The sequence below is a fragment of the Protopterus annectens genome, chromosome 9.part0, assembly GCF_019279795.1.
Source record: "Protopterus annectens isolate FY-2018-M chromosome 9.part0, PAN1.0, whole genome shotgun sequence".
NCBI lineage: Eukaryota > Metazoa > Chordata > Ceratodontiformes > Protopteridae > Protopterus > Protopterus annectens.
Window position 1 is genome coordinate 245,324,340 of NC_056743.1, and position 21,260 is coordinate 245,345,599.

The 21,260-nt window shown below is 42.2% G+C and overlaps 1 protein-coding gene across 1 annotated transcript in view; it reads right to left on the minus strand.

Moving 5' to 3' along the window:
• MADD (MAP kinase activating death domain) overlaps positions 1-21,260 on the minus strand; it is a 2,427,721-nt gene that overhangs the window by 694,750 nt on the left and 1,711,711 nt on the right. Inside the window, exon 27 of the mRNA XM_044082094.1 lies at positions 878-983. Coding sequence (XP_043938029.1) covers positions 878-983 — 106 coding nt within the window. The remainder of the gene's footprint in view (positions 1-877; positions 984-21,260) is intronic.

Below are 21,260 nucleotides of genomic sequence, written 5' to 3' on the forward strand. Positions count from 1 at the left end.
AATCCCATTAAATTAAAGCTCCTTTACAGAGAAGTCCTGAGGAGAAAATCTACACTGGTTATTAGAACAAAATCAATCTTAAGCAAGATGTCAGAGATGCCAGCAAAAAAAAAAAAAAAGTACCAGATTAAACACTAAATAATGAAAACACTGAATATGTAAAATCCATCCAGCAAGGACATCAAGCAGAAGTTAAAGTGACTCTGAGACTAAGCTAGTCTTCTCAGAATGTCTTCCACAATAGAAATGGCAAAAATCTGATACACCTTAGTAACAACCTGAAGCATTTCTTTGGCCCAAAAAATAATGCAGTTGCATATTTGACAATGAATATTTACCAACTGGGGGAGGGGTGTCATCCTCCATCTACTAATGGAAATGTTTTACCTGATAACAATCTGTCTTGAGGCAGTCACTAAACACTGTCAACTAAACTGTACTAAGCAGAGTGTTGACTGCTGAATTCTGTTCCTAGTGGCTCCTGTAATGGCATAAGGGGAGAAATGTTTAATACATCTTTAAAGAACAGGTCCCATAATACGTTTTCTGCCCAGTAGTAACTTGTAAAAGGCTCCAGCTCTGTATCAGGATCTACTTCAAGATACTTGCACCACATCCCCTGTACTATAGTAAAATCGGCTAACGATTTTGCTAAGCAATCCCCCCCCCCATGTCTTACCAACCAAAAAGAACAAAAGCACGAAATAATCAACAGATTTTTTTGTATCTCATGGCATTTAATCCTATACTGCAGAACAGATTTGATTAAACTGACTTGATTGGTAGAAGTGGAAATATTATTAAAAACTGTACAGCTAAATAGGAGTACATGCTACAAAGTGTGGCAGGAGTGTAAAGAGCAATGGGTAAACCTCACCTTCATTATAACCATGTAAGCAACCATGTTATGCAGGAGTGTAGCTAGCAACTTATCCTCATCATCTTCCAGACGTTTCCGTTCATGATCCCCTAATGACAAGTATCTGCAACAAATATTTCATAAATAGTTACAGCAGTAATTTCTGACTGAAATACATTTTTTCTTTTTACTTTACTACATTATTTGAGTAAAATTCACAGATCACATGAACAAATGATCAGCAACTGTGGATTTTGATACTTACTCTAACTTCACATAAGCATTTATCACAGTAAGGAGTCTATTTTACAACTATAAAAACTCATCACCAAATTAGCTCTGCAACACAGAGGGATGAAGGTCTAAGAACAGCCCTGACAACCCAGGTTTGACTGGCAAGCCCAGGTGTTACAGAGTCAGAAGGAAGGATGATATTTACTCTTTAAATATGACATTATCCATTCCCTGAATAAAGGAGGCATTACAACCCACAGTATAATTGTCACCTGGGTGGAGGTCAGATGAAGAATCAATAGTGTAAAGCCATAATTTATGCTCTGGCCTGCCAAACGATCAGTATTGTAAAATGTATCTGCTTCCGAACGTATACATGCTCTAATGTGCCTATAATACAAGCCTCGCCTCACTTAATCTGTTCATCTGTTGGCTGCCATCTGGGTTGTGGGACAAGAAAAAGGCATGTAAAACATTTTTTGGGTATTTTTTTTTCCCTGCAGCTGACCATCAGTTGCCACCAGTGCTGCCTCCTCATCCACTGGGTTTACAGGGCTCTCCTATATGCTCCTGGACTTAACTCCAACTCATGCTTGGACATATAAGGAGATAAAGTCATCCACAGCATCATATTGCTGCCATGGGTATTTTTGCCTAAGTCCCAATTTCCTGTTACCCTCCTTTACATGCCTGCAGCTTCCGATGGGTGACATACTATCTCATCTCTGCGACTAGTTGGGCAACTGTCCCCCACCTACATCCACTTTGGAAACAGCCCCCTTATGTGTCTCCAGGCTCTATGAGAAGGGATCCAACATAAGGAGCATACAGGTGCACATCCCCCCTCCAGGATAGTCATGTCTATCCTTCCACTACCCCGCCTCAGACAGCTGACACACTAATCAAACCTGGGTCACTTGGGTTGTAGGTATGGTATTATCCCTCTATGCTACGGTGTGATTCGGAAGCATAGAAAACTTTGTGATCCCCATTAGATAACAGCTGTGATCCTGGCACTTGTCTCCATATCCTAAAGCATCAAAAAAGAAGGTGGTGTAAATAGACCATAAGGACTCAGTGGCAGTAAGAAAAGAAGGTGGCAAAGGAGAAGAAAAAAGATCCAAGACGTATGTTCAAAATGTGATATTAGTCAAGACTCCTAATGTGTACAGAAATATGAATGGTGTGAAGAGAACAGACAAATAACTGTAGCCACAGCAGATGAGTGGGGATTAGGGGAAGATGCCAACTAAGACTTGGTAAGCCCTGAGAACTCAAGTAAAGCTTCCCATCCAAAACTTGTGTATTAACATTTTTTTCTCTGAAGTTAATTACATCCATAAAAATTATGAGGGAGTTTTTCTTCAAACACAGTGAAAATATTGGACCTAGAAATGTTTTTAAATTTGTATACAAAGACTATGGGTATGCTGAATGTTCAGGACATGGATACATCCAGCTACACCAGTTTTTCATACAGGTTCCAATACATCTCAAGGTTGGACAAAAGTTTTATGACAAACACATAACAGGTTCATTTGATACACTACCAATAATTTTGTCAGATCACTAAACACTTGTTCTGAAGGTTAGCATGTAGCTAACAGGAGCAGCTTCCTAGCCACTTCTCTAGACTAGGACCTGCTACCTGGAACCACCTGCCTACAGACATCAAAAATCTAGAAACATTTAAAAGCTTAGCATCTCTTCCCGGAGTCTACCCACAACATGGCATTTTATATAAATACATTTAATATCAATACAGAAGTTTACACATTATATGATTGGACTATATAGTATGTACATCTTAGCTTGCATTTGGTATACATTTCTTTTCTCAGTGTACTCTGAATCTTTTAATCTAACCCTAACAGCACTGAATTGCACAACTGTGTTCCATATTTTGCTATGTACTCATTTTGTATATAATACTGTTGACTAAAAGACCGGGATGTACAGTGGATATAAAAAGTGTACACACCCCTGTTAAAATGCCAGGTTTTTGTGATATAAAAAAATGAGACCACAAAAAATCATTTCAAAACTTTCCCCACCTTTAATGAGACCTATAACCTGTACAATTTAATTGAAAAACAAATCTGTTAGGGGAAAAATATAAAAAATAAAAAGCATATCATAAGCTGGTTGGATAAGTGTGCATACCCTTAAACTAATACTTTGTTGAAGCACCTTTTGATTTAATTGCAGCATTCAGTCTTTTTGGGTACACACCTGCCATCAATTAGAGATATAATGATTAACCCCAAATATAGTTCAGCTCTCCGAGTAGGATTTTCCTGACATTTACTCAGTTGCCTGCTACAGCAAAAGCCATGGTTCACAGAAAGCTTACAAAGCATCAAAGGGATCTCATTGCTGAATGGTATCAGTCAGGAGAAGGGTACAAAAAATTTCCACAGCATTGGATATATCATGGAACACAGTGAAGACAATCATCAAAAAGTGGAGAAAACATGGGACAACAGTAACATTGCAAACTGGACGTCCCTCCAAATCTGGAGACAAGATGAAAACTGGTCAGGGAGGCTGCCAAGAGACCTACAGCAACACTGAAGGAGCTGCAGGAATTTCTGGCAAGTACTGGTTGTGTATTACATGTGACAACAATCTCCCGTATTCTTTGTATGTCTGGACTATGGGGTAGGGTTGCAAAATCGAACCGTTTTCTTACACAAAAACATCCAGGCCCAGATAAAATTTGCAAAACAATACATCAAGTCTCCCAAAAGCATGTGGGAAAATCTGTTATGGTCTGATGAGACCAAGGTAGAACTTTCTGGACAGAATTCCAAAATGTACATTTGGCACAAACACAACACTTCGCATCACCAAAAGAACACCATCACCACAGTGAAGCATGGTGGTTGCAGTATCATACTTTGGGGATTGCTTTTTTATAGCTGGAACTGGGGCTTTAGTCAAGGTGGAGGGAATTATGAACAGTTCCAAATACCAATCACTTTTGGAACAAAATCTTCAGACATCTGCTAGAAAGCTGAAGATGAAGAGGAATTTCAACTTTCAATACGACAAGGACCCCAAGCATACATCCAAGTCAACAAAAGAATGGCTTCACCAGAAGAAAATTAAAGTTTTGGAATGGCCCAGCCAGAGCCCAGACCTAAATCCAATAGAAAATCTGTAGGGTGACCTGAAGACAGCTGTGCACAAGAGATGCCCTTGCAATACGACAGAGTTGGACTGCTTTTGCATAAAAGGGTGGGCAAATATTGCCAAGTCAAGATGTGCCATGCTGATAGACTCCTACTCAAGAAGACTGAATGCTATAATTAAATCAAAAGGTGCTTCAAAGTATTAGTTTAAGGGTGTGCACACTCATGCAACCAGCTTATTGTACGTTTTTTTATTTTTTATATTTTTCCCCTAACAGATGTATTTGTTTTTGAATTGAATTGTACAGGTTATAGGTCACATTAAAGATGGGTAAAGTTTTGAAATGATTTATTGTGGTCTCTTTTTTATATCACAGAAACCTGGCATTTTAACAGAGGTGTGTAAACTTTTTATAACCGCTGTATTTTCTGTTTTTTGAGCTTAGGCTGTGACCATCAGCTGCCACAGGGTACCTCTTCCTCATCCACTGGGTCTACCAGGCTCAACTTTACCCTCCTGGACCAGTCCACTTACCAGGTGAACAAATGGTAAATACAATAAATAAGCAAAGTGTATACGTTTGCAGGGGGGTTGCGACCTTTTGGATAGTTTTACTCAAAACTGGCCATGACTTGACAGCTCCTTAAAAATTATGTTTCCTGAAACAGTGGGGCAACTTAAGGATTAACTAAGAGGGCTTCTAAAGGAATACACAGACTTTACGTACAACCTGTCAGGTCTTGTATAAAAGACCTGCAAATATATGAATTACTAGCTTCAAAAAGTTGTGTATTTCTTACCCATTAGTACAGCATTTTCAAATAGATGCCTTCCAGGCCTGTGTCTATCTTATTTAAGTTCTTTCAAGCTTACCAAAATGAATAAAGGAAACCCAGTATGTAATAAACATTTTTTAGAGGTGAAACAGAAAATATCCAAGGTGTTATACCATAAGACAGACATGGCTAGCAGAGGTTTACCCACTGGAGATGAAACACTTGGCTCCAAGTTTAAGGTAATAAAACTGCATGACATCTAATCTTCTAGACAGCCAAAGATGGGATAACTGTTGGAGTTATCTGAAAAACTTCTTTGAGGTTTTTAGGAAGTACTGTATGAAAGATAACATGTATGGCAACCAAGGAGACCATCTTACAACAGAAACAAGCGGCTAAAAGGTACCTGAAAAATTAAATTTTACCACATCATCTCCAGATTAGCTTGATTCAGCAACAAAATAAACATCAGATAAATACTTTAGGTTAACCCTGACAACTTCAGATAAAATCAGGCCTGGAAGGCATCTCTCTGAAAATATTATGCTAATGAGCGAGTAATACACAGCTTTTTGAAGCTAGTAAAACACCCACTGCAAACAGGAAATGTACCCACTAGATGGTACATTCAGTAATTCTGAAGGGAGGGAAAGAGAACACCCTTGCAAACTTGCAAAGTGCAATCTCAGTTCAAAATCATAACTATACATTTTCCCCAATATACTAGTAAAAACACTAGCACAAATATGTTCATCATTAATCTCAAACAGATTGGTTTTGTTGGGAAATGGGACAGGTGTAAAACTGCCGGTTCTGAGTTTGCTGACAGTACAAATCAAAATAACTGAAAACCACATTTAGCCATCACTGAATTTGCACTTTTCCCCACAACCATGGAGTTAGTATATATAGTTGGATGGTGGATGTTGGGGTCTTCCTCCTTATATTGTCCTGGATTTAAAAAAACAAAAAAAAAAACATTTTTTTTAGGCAATGCTGAAAGTTTTACTAAAATATTGTTTCTTACTCAAGGATGCTTGCAGAGGATGTCACAAGCTGCTCAACACAATTCTCTTTTGTTCTGGGTAGAACCACATTCAAAAGTCAAACAGCTGCATTAACAGATAATGCATACAGCAGGGAAAGACGTTATTATTAATTAGCCATGATGTGGATGAGGCATCTAGTAGCATACATTTTAAGTGTCTACATATGATTCTCCATTGCATGGCCTTCCTGGAAAATATTATCAACAATCTGAAATTAATCTATCAGGAGACTTCTGCACAGGTTAAAACAGGATCTAAGTTATCTAAGGAAATGGAATTAAAGAGGGGTAACAGATGAGGGTGTCCACTGTTCTCAGTCCTTTTTGCATTATATATAGAGCCACAGGTAGGGCATGAAATAAAAGGCACACCACAAATTACCACTATAAACAGATGACCTTCCTATATACATTTATCCAAACCTGAAGAAAACATGGAAAAGGCATTTAAGTAGCTGATACGTTTTGGAGGTTTTTCTGGATACAAACAAAAGGATAAACCAAAGGCCATCAAAGCAAACATCAGGCTGGTTGATGGCATAAAGCAGGAATTTGTGATCCTGCATATTATATATGTAATGCATGGTCTCTGTCCCCCTACCTATGGGTGGGTTGCTACTTTTCTATGAAGCTGGTGTCAAAGTTTTTATGGAAAAGAGCAACGCTAGGGTTTCCTGGGAAACATTAACACTTTCTTCAGATATTGGAGGAAGAAGATGCAGGACCTTGAGTTGTATGCAAGAGTAGCATACCTCATACTGTTTTGTACAGAGTACTACGGAAAAGAAAATGCTCATGGAAAGTTTGGATGGATCGGTATCCATACAGCACTGCAGAAGAAAGGCAGCAGCCAAATTACACAAGACAATCTCCTGCTACAAATCTAATTATAAGTTTAAAACATGCCTTTAAAATTACATCCACTCATTCCTGGACACAAGAAGCACTGCCCATCAGGTTCGTCAAACAGTGAGGAATCAACAGGCTACAGTTCAGAATAATGACTAGCAATCAGTCATATGAGCTGTACTCTGAGAATGCCATGACAGGCTGTGGTAATGTTACACAACAACCACTAAGAGGAATGGTGAACAATCACAGGAGTATATGTGGTTAAGTGTATGAACACTTTAGAAAATGAAGTACAGTTAAAAATGAGTGCTAATGAAGGCAAGAGGAAACTTTCAACAGAAAGGTACAACAGGAAATGCACAGAACATTTTTAGGAACATAAGTGGCAAAAATATGATAAAGACACTTTGAGACAAAGACCTACACCTAAATTTCTTCAAAGAGATGGGAAAGAAAACTATCACCCAGATATGCCAATGCAAAAAGATTCATGTTGTTCAGCTGGCAGTGTCTTTTCATACTTTTAACCACCACCTAGACTAAGTAGAATTCTTCAAAAGGACTTCTCCAGCCTGTTGGAGATGTAAGTCGGGCAAAATAAGGGATTAAATTCCGATTACATGAGTATGTGAGAGAAACCTTTAAAACAACAGTTGTAAGACCTGCAAAAAGAGATAGTCCGGTACAATAAAGCTAGATTCATTTGTTTTCTATTTACTTAAACACTAATGTTAAGACTGTGAAGTTTGGATAATTCTTTACTCATGTTGGCTTTAAAAAAAAGGCAATTAGGTCTATGGAATTATGTAATGTATAAACTGGATCATCTTCTTTCGGCTGTTCCCGTTAGGGGTCGCCACAGCGGATCATCTGTTTCCATTTCTTCCCGTCTTCTGCATCTTGCTCTGTCACACCAACCACCTGCATGTCCTCTCTCACCAGATCCATAAACCTTATCTTAGGCTTTCCTCTTTTCCTCTTACCTGGTAGCTTCACCTTTAGCATCTTTTCCCCCAATATACTCAGCATCCCTCCTCAGCACATGTCCAAACCAACATAATCTTGCCTCTCTGGCTTTGTCTCCAAACCTTCAAACCTGGGCTGACCCTCTAATATACTTATTCCTAATCCTGTCCACCCTCGTCACATCCAGTGCAAATATTAACATCTTTAACTCTGCCACATCCAGCTCTAACTCCTGCCTTTTTGTCAATGCCACTGTCTCCAACCCATATAACATAGCTGGTCTCACTACCCTCTTGTAGACCCTTCCCTTTCACTCTTACTGGTACTAGTCTGCCACAAATCACTCCTGACACTCTTCTCCACCCAATCCATCCTGCCTGTACTCTCTTCTTTACCTCTCTTCCACACTCACCATTACTCTGAACTACTGATCCCAAGTATTTAAACTCATCCACCTTTGCCACCTCTACTCCTTGCATCCTCACCATTCCTCTATCCTCCCCCTCATTCACACACACATATTCTGTCTTAGCCCTGCTGATCTTCATTCCTCTGCTCTCTAGAGCATATCTCCACCTCTCCAGGGTCTCCTCCACCTGTTCTCCACTCTCACTACAGATCACAATGTCGTCTGCAAACATCATAGTCCACGGGGACTCCTGTCTGATCTCGTCTGTCAACCTGTCCATCACCATTGCAATTAATAAAGGGCTCAGAGCTGATCCTTGATGTAATCCCACATCCACCTTAAACGCATCTGTCACTTCCACCGCAAACCTCACCGCTGTCACACTACCCTCATACATATCTTGTACCACTCTTACATACTTCGCTGACACTCCCGACTTCCTCATACAATACCACAACTCCTCTCCAGGCACCCTGCCATATGCTTTCTCTAAGTCTACAAAAACACAATGCAACTCCTTCTGACCTCTGTACTTCTCCATCAACACTCTCAGAGCAAGCATCACATCTGTAGTGCTCTTTCCTGGCATGAAACCATACTGCTGATCACTAATCATCACGTCCCTTCTTAACCTAGCTTCCACTACTCTTTCCCATAACTTCATGCTGTGTCTGATCAATTTAATACCTCTGTAGTTACTACAGCTCTGCACATCACCCTTATTCTTAAAAATCGGTACCAAAACACTTTCTCCATTCCAAACTGGATACAACTTAAAGAAAATAAATAAATAAATAAATGATAAAATGTTGGGAAAAAAACTTTATTGGATAATACAAGTAAACGCTCATTAAATTCACTGAGAGAGCTCTGTATATTGATTTAAGGAATGACACTAATGTACCACAAAAGGATCTCATGTACCTCTGAAGGATCCTCATGTGAAAACGAGCTGTTACTATCAAGGTAATTACAGCAGCCAACGATCCCAAAGCTCTTAAGACAAGTTTGGATAGAGGAAAAGGATGTAACAGACGTTGACTGATATGCAACCTTAAAGTAAGAATTCTGCTCTCTGGTATGAATGCTTGAAGAGTCCGTGTGTGAAGGCAAGCCCCTATGAACTCCAAGACTTGTACTGGCTGAAGTTTGGACTTTGCAAGATTCAAGGTAATACCTAGAGAGTGAGTCAACTGAAGATGGTCTCTGGTTGTTATCAATAGATGCCAGGTTGATGTGGTGAGAAGCCAAACTTCTAAATAAGGAAATACCCTTAATCCATGCAGCCTTAGATGAGCTGCAACCACTGCCAAACATTTGGTAAACACCCTGGGAGTTGTGATGACACCAAAGTGCAGGGCTCCGAACTGATAATGGTCTCCCATCCAAAAACAAAGGAATTTTTGGAATCATCTGTTCATTTTTATGTGAAAGTATGCATCCTTGATATATATCGATTACACCGAGTCACCTTTCTGGAGCAACGGTAGAATGGACTGAACCGTGACCATCCAGAATTTGGAGTTCTTTATGAGTTTCTTTAGATAACTGAGATCCAGGATGGGTCTCAGGTCCACCATTTTCTTTGGCACTAAAAAGAACCTCGAGTAAAACCTAGATCCTCTCTGGTCTGGTGGAACATCTTGGATGACTCTCTTTTCTAGCAGCTTTTGAATTTCTAGGTCTGCTTACTTTTGCTGATTGGGTGGAACATTGTGGAGGTTTTTTCTTATCGTCTGGATACAATTCTTTCCACCCATGCGTCTTTTATGATGGCTGCCCATGCTTCTGGGTGAAAGACAAGTGTCCCCCGACTGTCTCCACAGAAGAACAGACAACCTTTCAGAAACACTGGAAAGGTCAAATCCGAGAAGGAATCTCGACACCCTTGATCTTGTGGACCGCCTCTGCTATGTGGGTAGTGTCTTCCATTATTGTAATTATTTCCCCCTCTGCCTTTCGGGGAAAATTCTCCATGTAAATCTTGAAAAGGGCTCCGAGACTTCCAAAACCACTTTTTCTTACAAGCACGCTGATTCCCGGAGAAGGATCTCTGTGGGATAGAAAAATGAATTCCTATGGCAGATAGGGTCTTTCCATCTTGTTCACTATGGGAAAGTGTGTCTGACAGTGGATCCAAAGAGGGAGGAGCCATCAAAAGGAGCATTGATAAATGACTCTCTAAAGGGATCTGCAAAGTCACACAAGCACATCCAGGCATGCCTCCTAACAGATATGCCTGCACCTGCTGTCTGTGAAGAACCTTCAGCTATGTGAGAGATTAACCTTATGGATGCATTTGATATGGACTGTAGGGTGGCCAGTTGTGAAGAATAAGCTTTATTTTCCTCTACAGACAAAGACCCAGGGGTAAAGTTAAAGAGTTCCTTTTAATCCCTCTGTAACCTAGTGGAATGTGCCAGGTAATTCAGCAATCATACAGCAAAGGTCACTGATGCTTATACTTGCTATCCTTATCTGTCCAAAGCCCTAGATTCTCTGTTAAGGGGAAAGGCAGTTGAGCTCTGTTTGGCTAGCTCCTTCTTTGTGGCTGCCATTAACAACCACAGCATCTACAGGAATACCCTTGGACCAATGTTGTCTGTCTCATGTGTACTGAGGGCCTTGTTCAGAAGTTTAGTGATGGGTTCTATGGAATCCGGCTCCTTCCATGCCCAGTGAGAGACAAGGTCGACAAGCTCATCCACCTGGGGGGTAACCCAAGAATGTAGACGGTCCAGACCCGAAAGCTTCCAGAAACACGGATTCCTCCTGAGAAGACCATCCACCTTTTTGGTGCAGGATTTCTAAAATGCCTGCAAATAAGATGTCTTCCGGTGGAGATATGGGGGACCCGTCACCTTCATCAAAATAAGTGTCCTCTGTCAATGATTTCTGGGGGGAATCTAAATGCCTCCTTTTGCACTGTTTCTTCTGAGGCACCTCCTCAGTGGGATACGCTGGTCAGGAATCGGAAGAAATGGGAAGTCCCTATGCAGGAACAGCCTGAAAGCTCTTACGGGTTGGCTGTCTCTATGGTGGAAGATGTTGGGAATTAGATCCAAACAGGTGATAGTCAAGTGACCCCCCCCCCCCCCGGACTGGAGAAAACCCTTTTTACTACTTCAAAGGCAGAAGGTCCAGGAGAAGGAGAAATCATTCATCTCTCTGCACCCCACAGGTTCTGCCCCAGAAGAGGGAATCGGAGCAGAGCTGTCTAATGCTGATACACCAAGGGGAAGCAACGGCTCTGAAATCCTCGAAGTCAAAGTCATCCCCCCAAACCAGATGCCAACGCTTTCATTCAGACTCATTCTGTTCCAAAACACTCTGAGCTGAACGGATCAGGGAAGAAGTTGGAGTAGAGGAAGATAACATCGGATGAGACAGCTCTGAAACTACAGGTTGGATCAGAGGAGGAGTCACTAAAGGGTGTGAAGGCTGCAGACTTGCGGATCCAATGGGAGATGGAGCCTGAAGGACCCCACCCCATCTGGAGCTCAGCTTTAAGAAAGTTTTTTTCATTATCCTATCCATAATATACTCAGAAAGACTCCTGAAGACCCAACAGAGGATTATGCTGAGGGAAGACGAGAAGTCTTTTTAGATGTCTCTTGCAAGAAAAGGGACTTCAATCTCAGAGAAACCAGCTCTAGAGAAAAGCACAGAGACCAGATCAGAGGAGACCTGCTCGGGTGTGTGACTGGATCCGATGACACCAGCTTCAAAACCTTTTAGCCTTAGTGGTAGTAAAGTGTGACAAAGTCAGATCCAAGATGTATTTTATTTTAGATGGCAGCTTGAACTTGTAGCAGGAGGAGGATATCAGACAGGGGAACGTTTCTTAGACTCCCTTGTCTCCGAACTTTTCTGAGTTTGAGAGGGTTTGAGTCCCTGAAGTAGAAGGAATTGCAGACAAGAAGCAGGCAACCAACCCTTCATAATCAGTTTGTAACACCCATCACTTATTGCCCTGGCATTAAAACCTGCACAGATTTCACAAGAAATCTGAAGATGTGATGGGCCTAAACAATACACACACTCCCTGTGGGAATCAAAATTGTGTATCTTATGCCCACAGGAAGTGCATTTCTTGAAACTGGTAGGTTTGTCTGCCATACTGGAAAAGGGCACAAAGTACTAAGAGAACAAAAACAGCTACAACTTTTTTTTTTTTTTTTTGTGAAAGGAGAAAGAAAATACCAATAATGGCATGAGGAAACTACCTCAGCAGAGATAAGAAAAGGGAAAGGTGATAAAGATGGTAGAAAAAAGTCTACACCAGTAGACAAAGTTCTAATGAAATTTTATACTAACTCTAAAGAGTAAAGAGAGGAACACTAAGGAAAAAATGAGCTTTAAAAATAAAATCGCAAAAATCTCCAAAAATATATATAAAAAAAAAAAAATGAGCTTTAAAAATAAAATCACAAAAATCTCCAAAAATATGTCACTCATCTCCCAGCACGAGCGAGTGAAATCCTGACCAATCACTAGAGCGGCAAACTAGATCTGAGGTTAAGGTGCGATCAGGGGCATTATGGGTAAAGGGAGATGCTTGATAGCCGGATCCTAGACTCTAAAAGAAAAGTGGCTGAGCTGGATCAGAGGACTGGATCTGAACCCGTTCATTGAACAAATGAAAATGACATTGGATCATTGTTTACTTAAAAATTACTAGCAAACTAGCAGTATATCAAGTATAGTGTGATATAAAAGGACAATGACAATTAATTTTTCTATCTCCCACCATGGCAAATCACACATACCCAACAACAATATTGTAGGTCTCTCAGTTATGAAAATATGAATAAGTGATCAGTGATTAATTTCTCTGCCTCAGTATATCCTAGATTAACAGTCTTAGTGTCATTCTGTTACAAAGTCCTTGCATTTTCTAATATTGCTTATTATTATTAGCTGATAAGTGTGCCTTCTGTGGAAGGTTGGGTGCCGGGCTGGCAACTCAACAACACAAAACTCCACTGCCAATCATGAGCAGACAGGTGATCCGCTGTGGTGATCCCTAACCGGGAAAAGCCAAAAGAAGATGATGATGATTAGCTCATAAGTCACTTGGTGAATGAAGCCAGACCCAAAACAGTTCTGGATGCCATAAGAAGCTATAGTTGCAAACTGGAAGTACACAAAATATGTGCTATAGGCTAGAATGAGTCAAGCCAGAATGTGGCAGAGAAACATCTTTCTTGCTGACCAGATCTAAACCTTTGAACTCTAAATGCAAACAAGGAAGCACAACGCTGCAGTCCATGGGTCTGCTACTTAACAGATATCACAAATGAGTCGGCATGAGACTGCCTGGTCAGGATCTTGCACTATTCAGGCAAAGGCTTATAAAAAGCATCTGCTTACATGACAGCCACATCAGAGTCTTGAGTACTTCCAAATTGCATATATGGCATCCTTGGCAACAGGATTCATGGAGATAAGCAAAGGTTCATCCTCTCTTCCGTCACCAGATGTTCTTTAATGTTTTCCTAGGAAAAAGAATGGAAGACACAGAGGACCTTCAAGAACCTTGCGGTTTTTCCCTCATAAAGCAAATATAGATGAAAACTATGGGTTGGAGAGAACTTGCTGACCTCATCTGTCTTACAGATAATGACCTCCAAGTCCTCAGACTCCTTAAAGGAAAACAAAAGTGAGACAAAGAGCCTCCCAATGCTAACAGATCCAAAATGGAGAAGCTCATGTGTGGCTGACATTTGTGGAGATCAAGTACATGAAAGATATATACCATGCTATCAAGAAAATAGTGCAAAAAACAGACATGCAAAAAAGTGAAGAGAGGACCAGAGAGAGACCTGCACCAGGCCTGAGTTCAGACATTAGGCCAATTTCCTTGAGGGTGTAGGCCCATACATATGGATAGGTCCTACCAGACTTCAACTGCATGACGCTGAAGCTGAAGATGTACTGTAAGACCTTTGAAGGAAATACCCAATTTACTTTACCTCAGTCCTCAAAATCTACAAGCCCCTGGAGGACAGAGATAAAGGGAAAAACAATCTTCGATTCCAAGTACAGCCATTAAGCTAAACCATTAAAAGACCACTTCCTGTATCAGGCCCGTCACAAGTGCATTCTGTCAAATCGGCCACTAGAAGGCCAGTGCCTACAGCCTAAAGTGGGAGTCAGGAATATGCCTCTTCTGGAACCTTTGGGGTCCCTCATCAGATACAAAAGGCAAAGGATGGCCACCAACTCAAGACATCAGAGGCCATTTTTTAAACAGATATCCCACTGGAGGGAGGGTTGCAGACTGCTCCTCTAGCCTTTGTTTGGCGCTCAGGTAGAGACCTAAAGGTGTATGTGTAGGACCATCAACCTGATCCCTGCACAAGGGACTTTCAACCACCTTGTATCTCCTGGTTTTGAAGTAAGTTGTGAGACGCTGACCTGCAGGTAATTCCAAAACAGTTGTGTTCCTTTCAGGCATTAACAGAAGCAGTGCTGGAGTGGGTCCTAGTTCATTATCTAATAGCTATATGACGTCTTAAATTTTTATGCTTAGATATCGAACTTGAAAACTTTTCCACAATGTAACAAAAACAGCAACACCTGACCTGTGTGAGCAGTAGTAACCCAATAGCAGACACACCAAGGAGGCTCCTAGGTACAAGATTTCTTGCACTTAATCCAATAGTGGGGTAATAATACTTAGAAATGATTACTTATGCTCGTTTATCTGAATGATGCAAAATATTTGACTGACAGGATAAAGCAAAAAAAAGAAGTTATGTGCTCACCATAACGTTCCATCTGAGTTGTTGCTCTTCATTTGTCTTCAACCTCTGGGTACTCAAATCCGACCAAATCCAACTTGGATGCATTTCAAGCATCTGATCCGAGCTCCAAGCTCCTCCCCTACCCACAATGCCCTGGTCTTCCTCCCCCCTTCAGATTGTATTTGCTGCTAACCCTAGCAACCCAATCTGACAAAAGGACTTACTTCATAACCATAAGTTTCCACAGATATAAAGAGAATAACAAATGAATGCTAAGCTTGTGACTATATCTCTTCTATCCAGACCACCACTCAGCCAGAAAAAGGGAAGGAGGGAGGGATGGTTGAAGACAAATGAAGAGCAACAATTCAGATTTAACATTATGGTGTGTACATAACTTCTTTATCTGAAGTGATCACCTTCATTTGTCCCTCAACCTGTGGGACAGAGTCCTCAGCTACCATACACTGAGAGGCCCTTCATGGAAGGATATTCCAGAGCATGGCAGAGCCAAAAGACCATCCTGTTCCTGGATAGAATGTCCAACTTATACTGTGAAATGAAAGTATGCAACGATGCCCAGGTGGCCACAAAGCAAACATCATCCAGCGAAACTATGGACCAGAAGGCAGCTGAACTAGACACAGATCTAGTCGAATGTGCCTTAACATGTTCTGGCGGGGGTAAATCTCTAGCTGAATATCCCAGGATAATATATTCGGAAATCCAACAAGCAATGGTAACGTTCGCTACAGGTTTTCTTAGAAAAGGCTTACAATAAGATACAAACAGCTGGTCAGACTTACAGAAAGACCAACTTCTATGCGAATAAAAATGTAAATGTCAATGAACATCCAACAAATGCAATTTGTATCCCCCTTGTTTGGAAAATTGGGAAAGAAAAAGTACAGTTTTGTACCTACCATAAATGTAGATGTCCGATAGATATGCAACTGCAGTCATATGGGTTTGTCCTGCCTCAGGCAGCCCTCGGTCGGCCGGATTCCAAAGTCTGGGTCCGACGTTGGCTGATGTCGCATTTCTCTCCGATGTCAGAGCGGCTGGAGTACATAAGCATCAGCCGATGCCATTTTCTTCAGTGTTTCTTGCCCCAGATGCCAGGTGCCCTCCAAGGAAGGCTGTAATCAAATTGGAAGACAAAAACAGGATTCCAGACAAATAAGTAAGCAATAAACAGATACACCATAACAGATATCCCCAGCTAAGAGAAACAGGGATAGGAGTGGACCCAAGGCATAGAGGGGTATGGAGGGAGGGAAAATCCAACTGTATTTGCATATCTATCGGACATCTACATTTATGGTAGGTACAAAACTGTACTATGTCCTTCAAGAATGCAACTGCAGTCATAACATATGGGTTGAATACCATAGCTTAGCTGGGGGAGGAGGAATGCTCTAGGAAAGAGATGGTGTGGCAATCAAACCCTGCAGGACTGCCGAAGCAAAGCCTGCTCTGGATCTGGAATATAAAGGGAGATTGTAGTGTTTGGAGAATGTATGCACGGAGCTCCAAGTAGCAGCTCCTAGAATGTCTTTCGTAGGCACCCCTCTTAAGAATGCTGTAGAGGTGGCTGTAGCTCTGGTGGAGTGTGGTCTGACATTGGCTGGAACATTCTTCCCATGGAAGGAATAACAAAATCTGATGCAATGTCCAATCCATTTTGAAATAGTCTGTTTGGAAATTGCTTTTCCTTGTACTCCAGGGGCGTAAGCTACAAAAAGCTGATCAGACTTCCTACTGGTCTTGGTTCTGTCCAGGTAGTAGCGAAGTTGTCTGTGAATGTCCAAGGTATACAACAGTCTTTCCCCTTTGCTCTCAGGATTGGGGAAGAAAGTAGGCAGGTGAATAGCTTTATTTAAAGAAACCCTAGATACCACCTTTGGCATAAAAGTAAGGTTGGTTCTTAAGGAGACCCTGTCTCTGTGAAAGATTATGAACGGTGGTGTTGCCATTAGGGCCTGTAGTTCCGAAACCCTTCTTGCTGAGGTAATTTCCAACAGGAAAGCTGTCTTCCATGATAAAAATTGTAAGTCCACTGAAGCTGCTGGCTCAAAGGGAGGTAGAGTCAGTTTTTCTAGGATAAAGTTGAGGTCCCAAGCTGGCACTGGAGCCTTTCTTGGTGGCTTAATGTTCTTGATTCCCCTGAGGAATTGCCTTAACAAAGGATGTGAAAACACAGGCAGATCAGTGCTATATCTAGCTGAGATAGCTGAAGCATGTATCTTTATGGAAGAATATGACAGTCCATTCTGTAGCATATCTGCCAAATATTCCAGGATGAGTGGGATATTCAATAATGATGCATCATGTCCCTTGCTGGTATTCCAAATGCTGAATCTCTTCCATTTTGCTAAGTAAACCTTTCTGGTGGATGGTCTTCGAGCTTCTGTTAATATCCGCTGGACTTCCTTGGAGAGAGATAGATTGAGGTTATTCATGGGATCTCCCAGGCTGTTAGCTGCAGTGTCTGAAGGTTTGGATGCACTGTTTTGAAGTTGTGTTGAGTCAAAAGTAGGGGCCATTGGGGAAGGGCCCACTTTTTGTTGTGACATATGCTCCGTAGTAGTGGGTACCAGTGTTGTCTTGGCCAGTCTCGAGCTATTAGGATCCCCTTGGGCCTCTCTGCTTTGATCTTTAGTAATACTGTGGTCATCAGTGGCAGAGGTGGGAATGCATAGATTTTTAGAAAGTTCCAGTTGAATGAAAGAGCATCTATTTTCCAAGCTTGTGGATGGTATGTCCTTGAACAGAATTTTTGTAGATGATGGTTGAGGTGGGAGACAAATAGGTCTACTTCTGGCCTGCCCCAGTTCGAGGTGAGTTGTGTGAAGATTTTCGGATGTAACCTCCACTCGTGTGGATCTATGAAATTCCTGCTTAGGCTGTCCGCCAGCACATTGTCTTTGCCTGGAACAAACTGGGATTGCAACTGTATGTTTAGGCTCAGTGATTTTTCCCAAAGATTCATTGTCAGTCTGCAAAGGGGGTAGGAATGGGTGCCCCCTTGCTTGTTTATGTACCACATCACAGTGGTGTTGTCTGTCCGTATCAGTAGATGGCCTTGCTGAAGTTGTTGTCGAAAGGCCTCGATGGCATGCATTACTGCCAGCATTTCCTTTTGGTTTATATGCAGATGTGTTTCCTTTGGAGACCATTGTCCTTGTATACATCTGTCCTCCATGTGCGCCCCCCCATCCAAGGTCTGAGGCGTCTGTGGTCATGGTCTGTGTTATCTGAGGTTTTTTGAATGACATACCTGTGTTTGCCTGGCTTACCGAGGCCCACCAGGTACCATTGAAGCTTTCTCATGTGTAGTCTTGCTAATGGAACCAGGAGAATGCAGGATGCCATGTAACCCAGGGCATGTAGGAATCCCCTTACAGTCATCTGGGTGAGTTTTGCCAAACCTTTGAAATAATGAGTTAACTTCTCTTGCTTGTCTTCTGTCAGGTAAGCCATTTGAGAGGCTGTGTCTAGATTGGCTCCTAAGAAGGTAATTTGCTGGGATGGCTGAAGTCTTGACTTTTGGAAGTTGACTGTGTATCCCAGAGCCTGTAGCAATTGTATGACATAATTCAAGTTTTTTGTCAAAATCAATTTGTCGTCCGCTTGTATGAGGCAGTCGTCCAGGTATGGGTAAATTTGGATCCCCTGGAGCCTGCAATGAGCAATTACTGAAGCCAGGCATTTTGTAAATACTCTGGGCAGTAGATAAGCCAAATGGCAATGCTGAGAATTGATAATGCTCTGGCCCTGCAAGAAATCTGAGGTATCTTCTGCAGCTGTGTCTGATAGGGACATGCAGGTATGCCTCCTTGAGGTCCAGAGTAATCAGCCAAGACCCCTTGCCCAGCATGGGAAGGAGTTGCTGTAGAGTTAGCATTTTGAACTTTGGTACTATGAGAAAAGTGTTTAATGCGGACAAATCCAGTATTGGTCTCCATTGAGTTTCTTTTCTTGGAACAAGGAACAGTCTTGAGTAAAACCCCTGGCCTTGTTCTTGTTGTGGAACTCTTTCTATTGCTTTGATCTGAGCAAGCAGAGAAATTTGCTTGATAGCCTCTGCCCTCTGGTTTTGTGGTAGGTTTGGCATGCCTTGTTTTCTTGGTAAGGTATGAAAATGGAACCTGTAACCTTGGTCTATAATGTCCAAAATCCATTTGTCCTTTGTCAATCTGTGCCAATTGTCTGGAAACAGAGATAATTTTCCGCCCAATGGAGCTTCTATTTGCTCCTTGGTCAGCGGAAGTAGAGGAAAGTCATTGAGATTGTCCCTGTGGGGCAGGGGAGACCCCTGTGTCACTTCTTTGGTTTGCTGGTTGCCATTGCCGTCCCCTGTAAGAACCTCTGTATTGTCCTCTTCCTCGGCCACGCCTGTTTTTTCCCCTTTGAAATCTTTCGGGATTAGGAAAGGACCAGTTTTTAGAAGGCCAATTCCTGCTGAATCTGGGTGGCTGAACCTGGAGGAAATCTTTGACCGTCTGAACTGATTTTGCTTTTTCCTCGATGGACTTTAACACATCTTTAGCATTAGTACCGAAAAGCTTGTTCTTTTCCAAAGGTGCATCAAGAAGTTTTGCCTTAACATGATCTGGTAGAGGCTGTTCTTTTAACCATGCATGTCTACGAATGACCGCCCCTGTCATAGCTGCCCTACATGAAGCTTCCAATGCATCATATCCACACTGCAGAAAGTGATTGCTGACTTGCTGAGAATTATGCACAGCTTCCTGCAAAGACTTCCTGTCTAAAGGTTCAGGAGAGGCCAATGTTTTCTGTAAATCATCTAACAGGTAATCCTGATATTGAAACATATGAAAGAGGCAATTCAGAGCTCTCATAGATAAAGTAGTGGAGGTGTAGACCTTTTTCCCCCATCTCTCTAATGACCTGGCTTCCCTGTTGGAAGGCAAGGGATTTTTGGAGGTGGATGCTGAAACTCCTTTAGGTCCCTGAGAAATAGTTTCTAAATCAACAGCATGGGCCCTAAAGAAATGAGAATGTGTTTCTGGGACCCTATAATATCTGTCTGGCTTGGCTGGGGCAGGAGGAAGAGTATCCGGGTAACACGGAGTCAGAGTATAGGTCATCCAAAACATCAAGCACAGGAGGTATAGCCAGGGCCTGTGTTGGGGCTTTTAAGGAAGGTTCAAGGCTTTCTGGAATCAGAATATTCCTGGCCTTGCCACTTAAAATGTTCCCTCATGGTATGCAGAACTTCCCCAAAAGAAATATCCTCAGGAGGGGAGGCCAAGGGGATGGAATCCTCTGCATCCGAGTCCTCATAGGTCTGGAAGGGCTCTTCCTGGCCATCGGAGTGAACAGAGTCCTCAGAATCTTCATCTGAAGGGATAGGGTCAGAGGGTTCAACCCGGGGCCTCTTATCAGGAGGAGGCTGGGATCCTCTCTCAGGATGGGCCTGTGAACCTCTAATCATGGAAATTAAGTCTGCGGCCATAGTCATGATTTGTGTTTCAGGAGTAGGCGGAGGTAAGGCCTTAGCAGTAAGGTGCTTGGTCTTGCTGGCTGCCTTAGCACGTGTGTAGGCCTTAATAGACATGGCCATAGGAGGCCTAGCAGCTCCACGTGCAGGAGTGACCTTATCTACAGCAATGGTCTCGGGCATTTCCTCGGTTTCAGTATCCGGAGGAAAATCTATAACTGGCGTCGGTGTGGCCTCCGGTATCGGAGGTGTCGGTAAAGCGGTGTCTTCGGTTCGGAGCAGTGAAATAGGGAACCGGAGCACTCGCGGTAGGTTTTGGCGTGGAGTCGGTGGAAGACGCGGGCCGAGGATGTCGGTCTCGATCTTTTCGTTTCTTAGGAGTCTGCGATGTCGGAAGTTCCGACGGCATTGTATAAGCAAATTTATCGCGGAAAAGTCTTCAGCGAACTCCGCCCGGCGCCTAAGAGTGCGCTTATTGAAGCGAGCACAGGCGACACAGGCCGTGACATCGTGGTCTGGGCCAAGGCAAGGAAGACAGTAAGAGTGGAAATCCTTATGAGGTATTTGTTTACCACAAGACAGACAATTGTTAACTTTTTCAGTAATTTCTGACATCGGCTGAGGCAAGAAAGGTCCCCAACTGGGTACTTAGCTTTTTTGATGACTTCGGATTCGAAGAATACAGGAGCTGACCGACCGGCACTTGTGAACTGCTTCTGCTTCGGGCACCGCGCGGCAAGAAAGACTGAAGAAAATGGCGTCGGC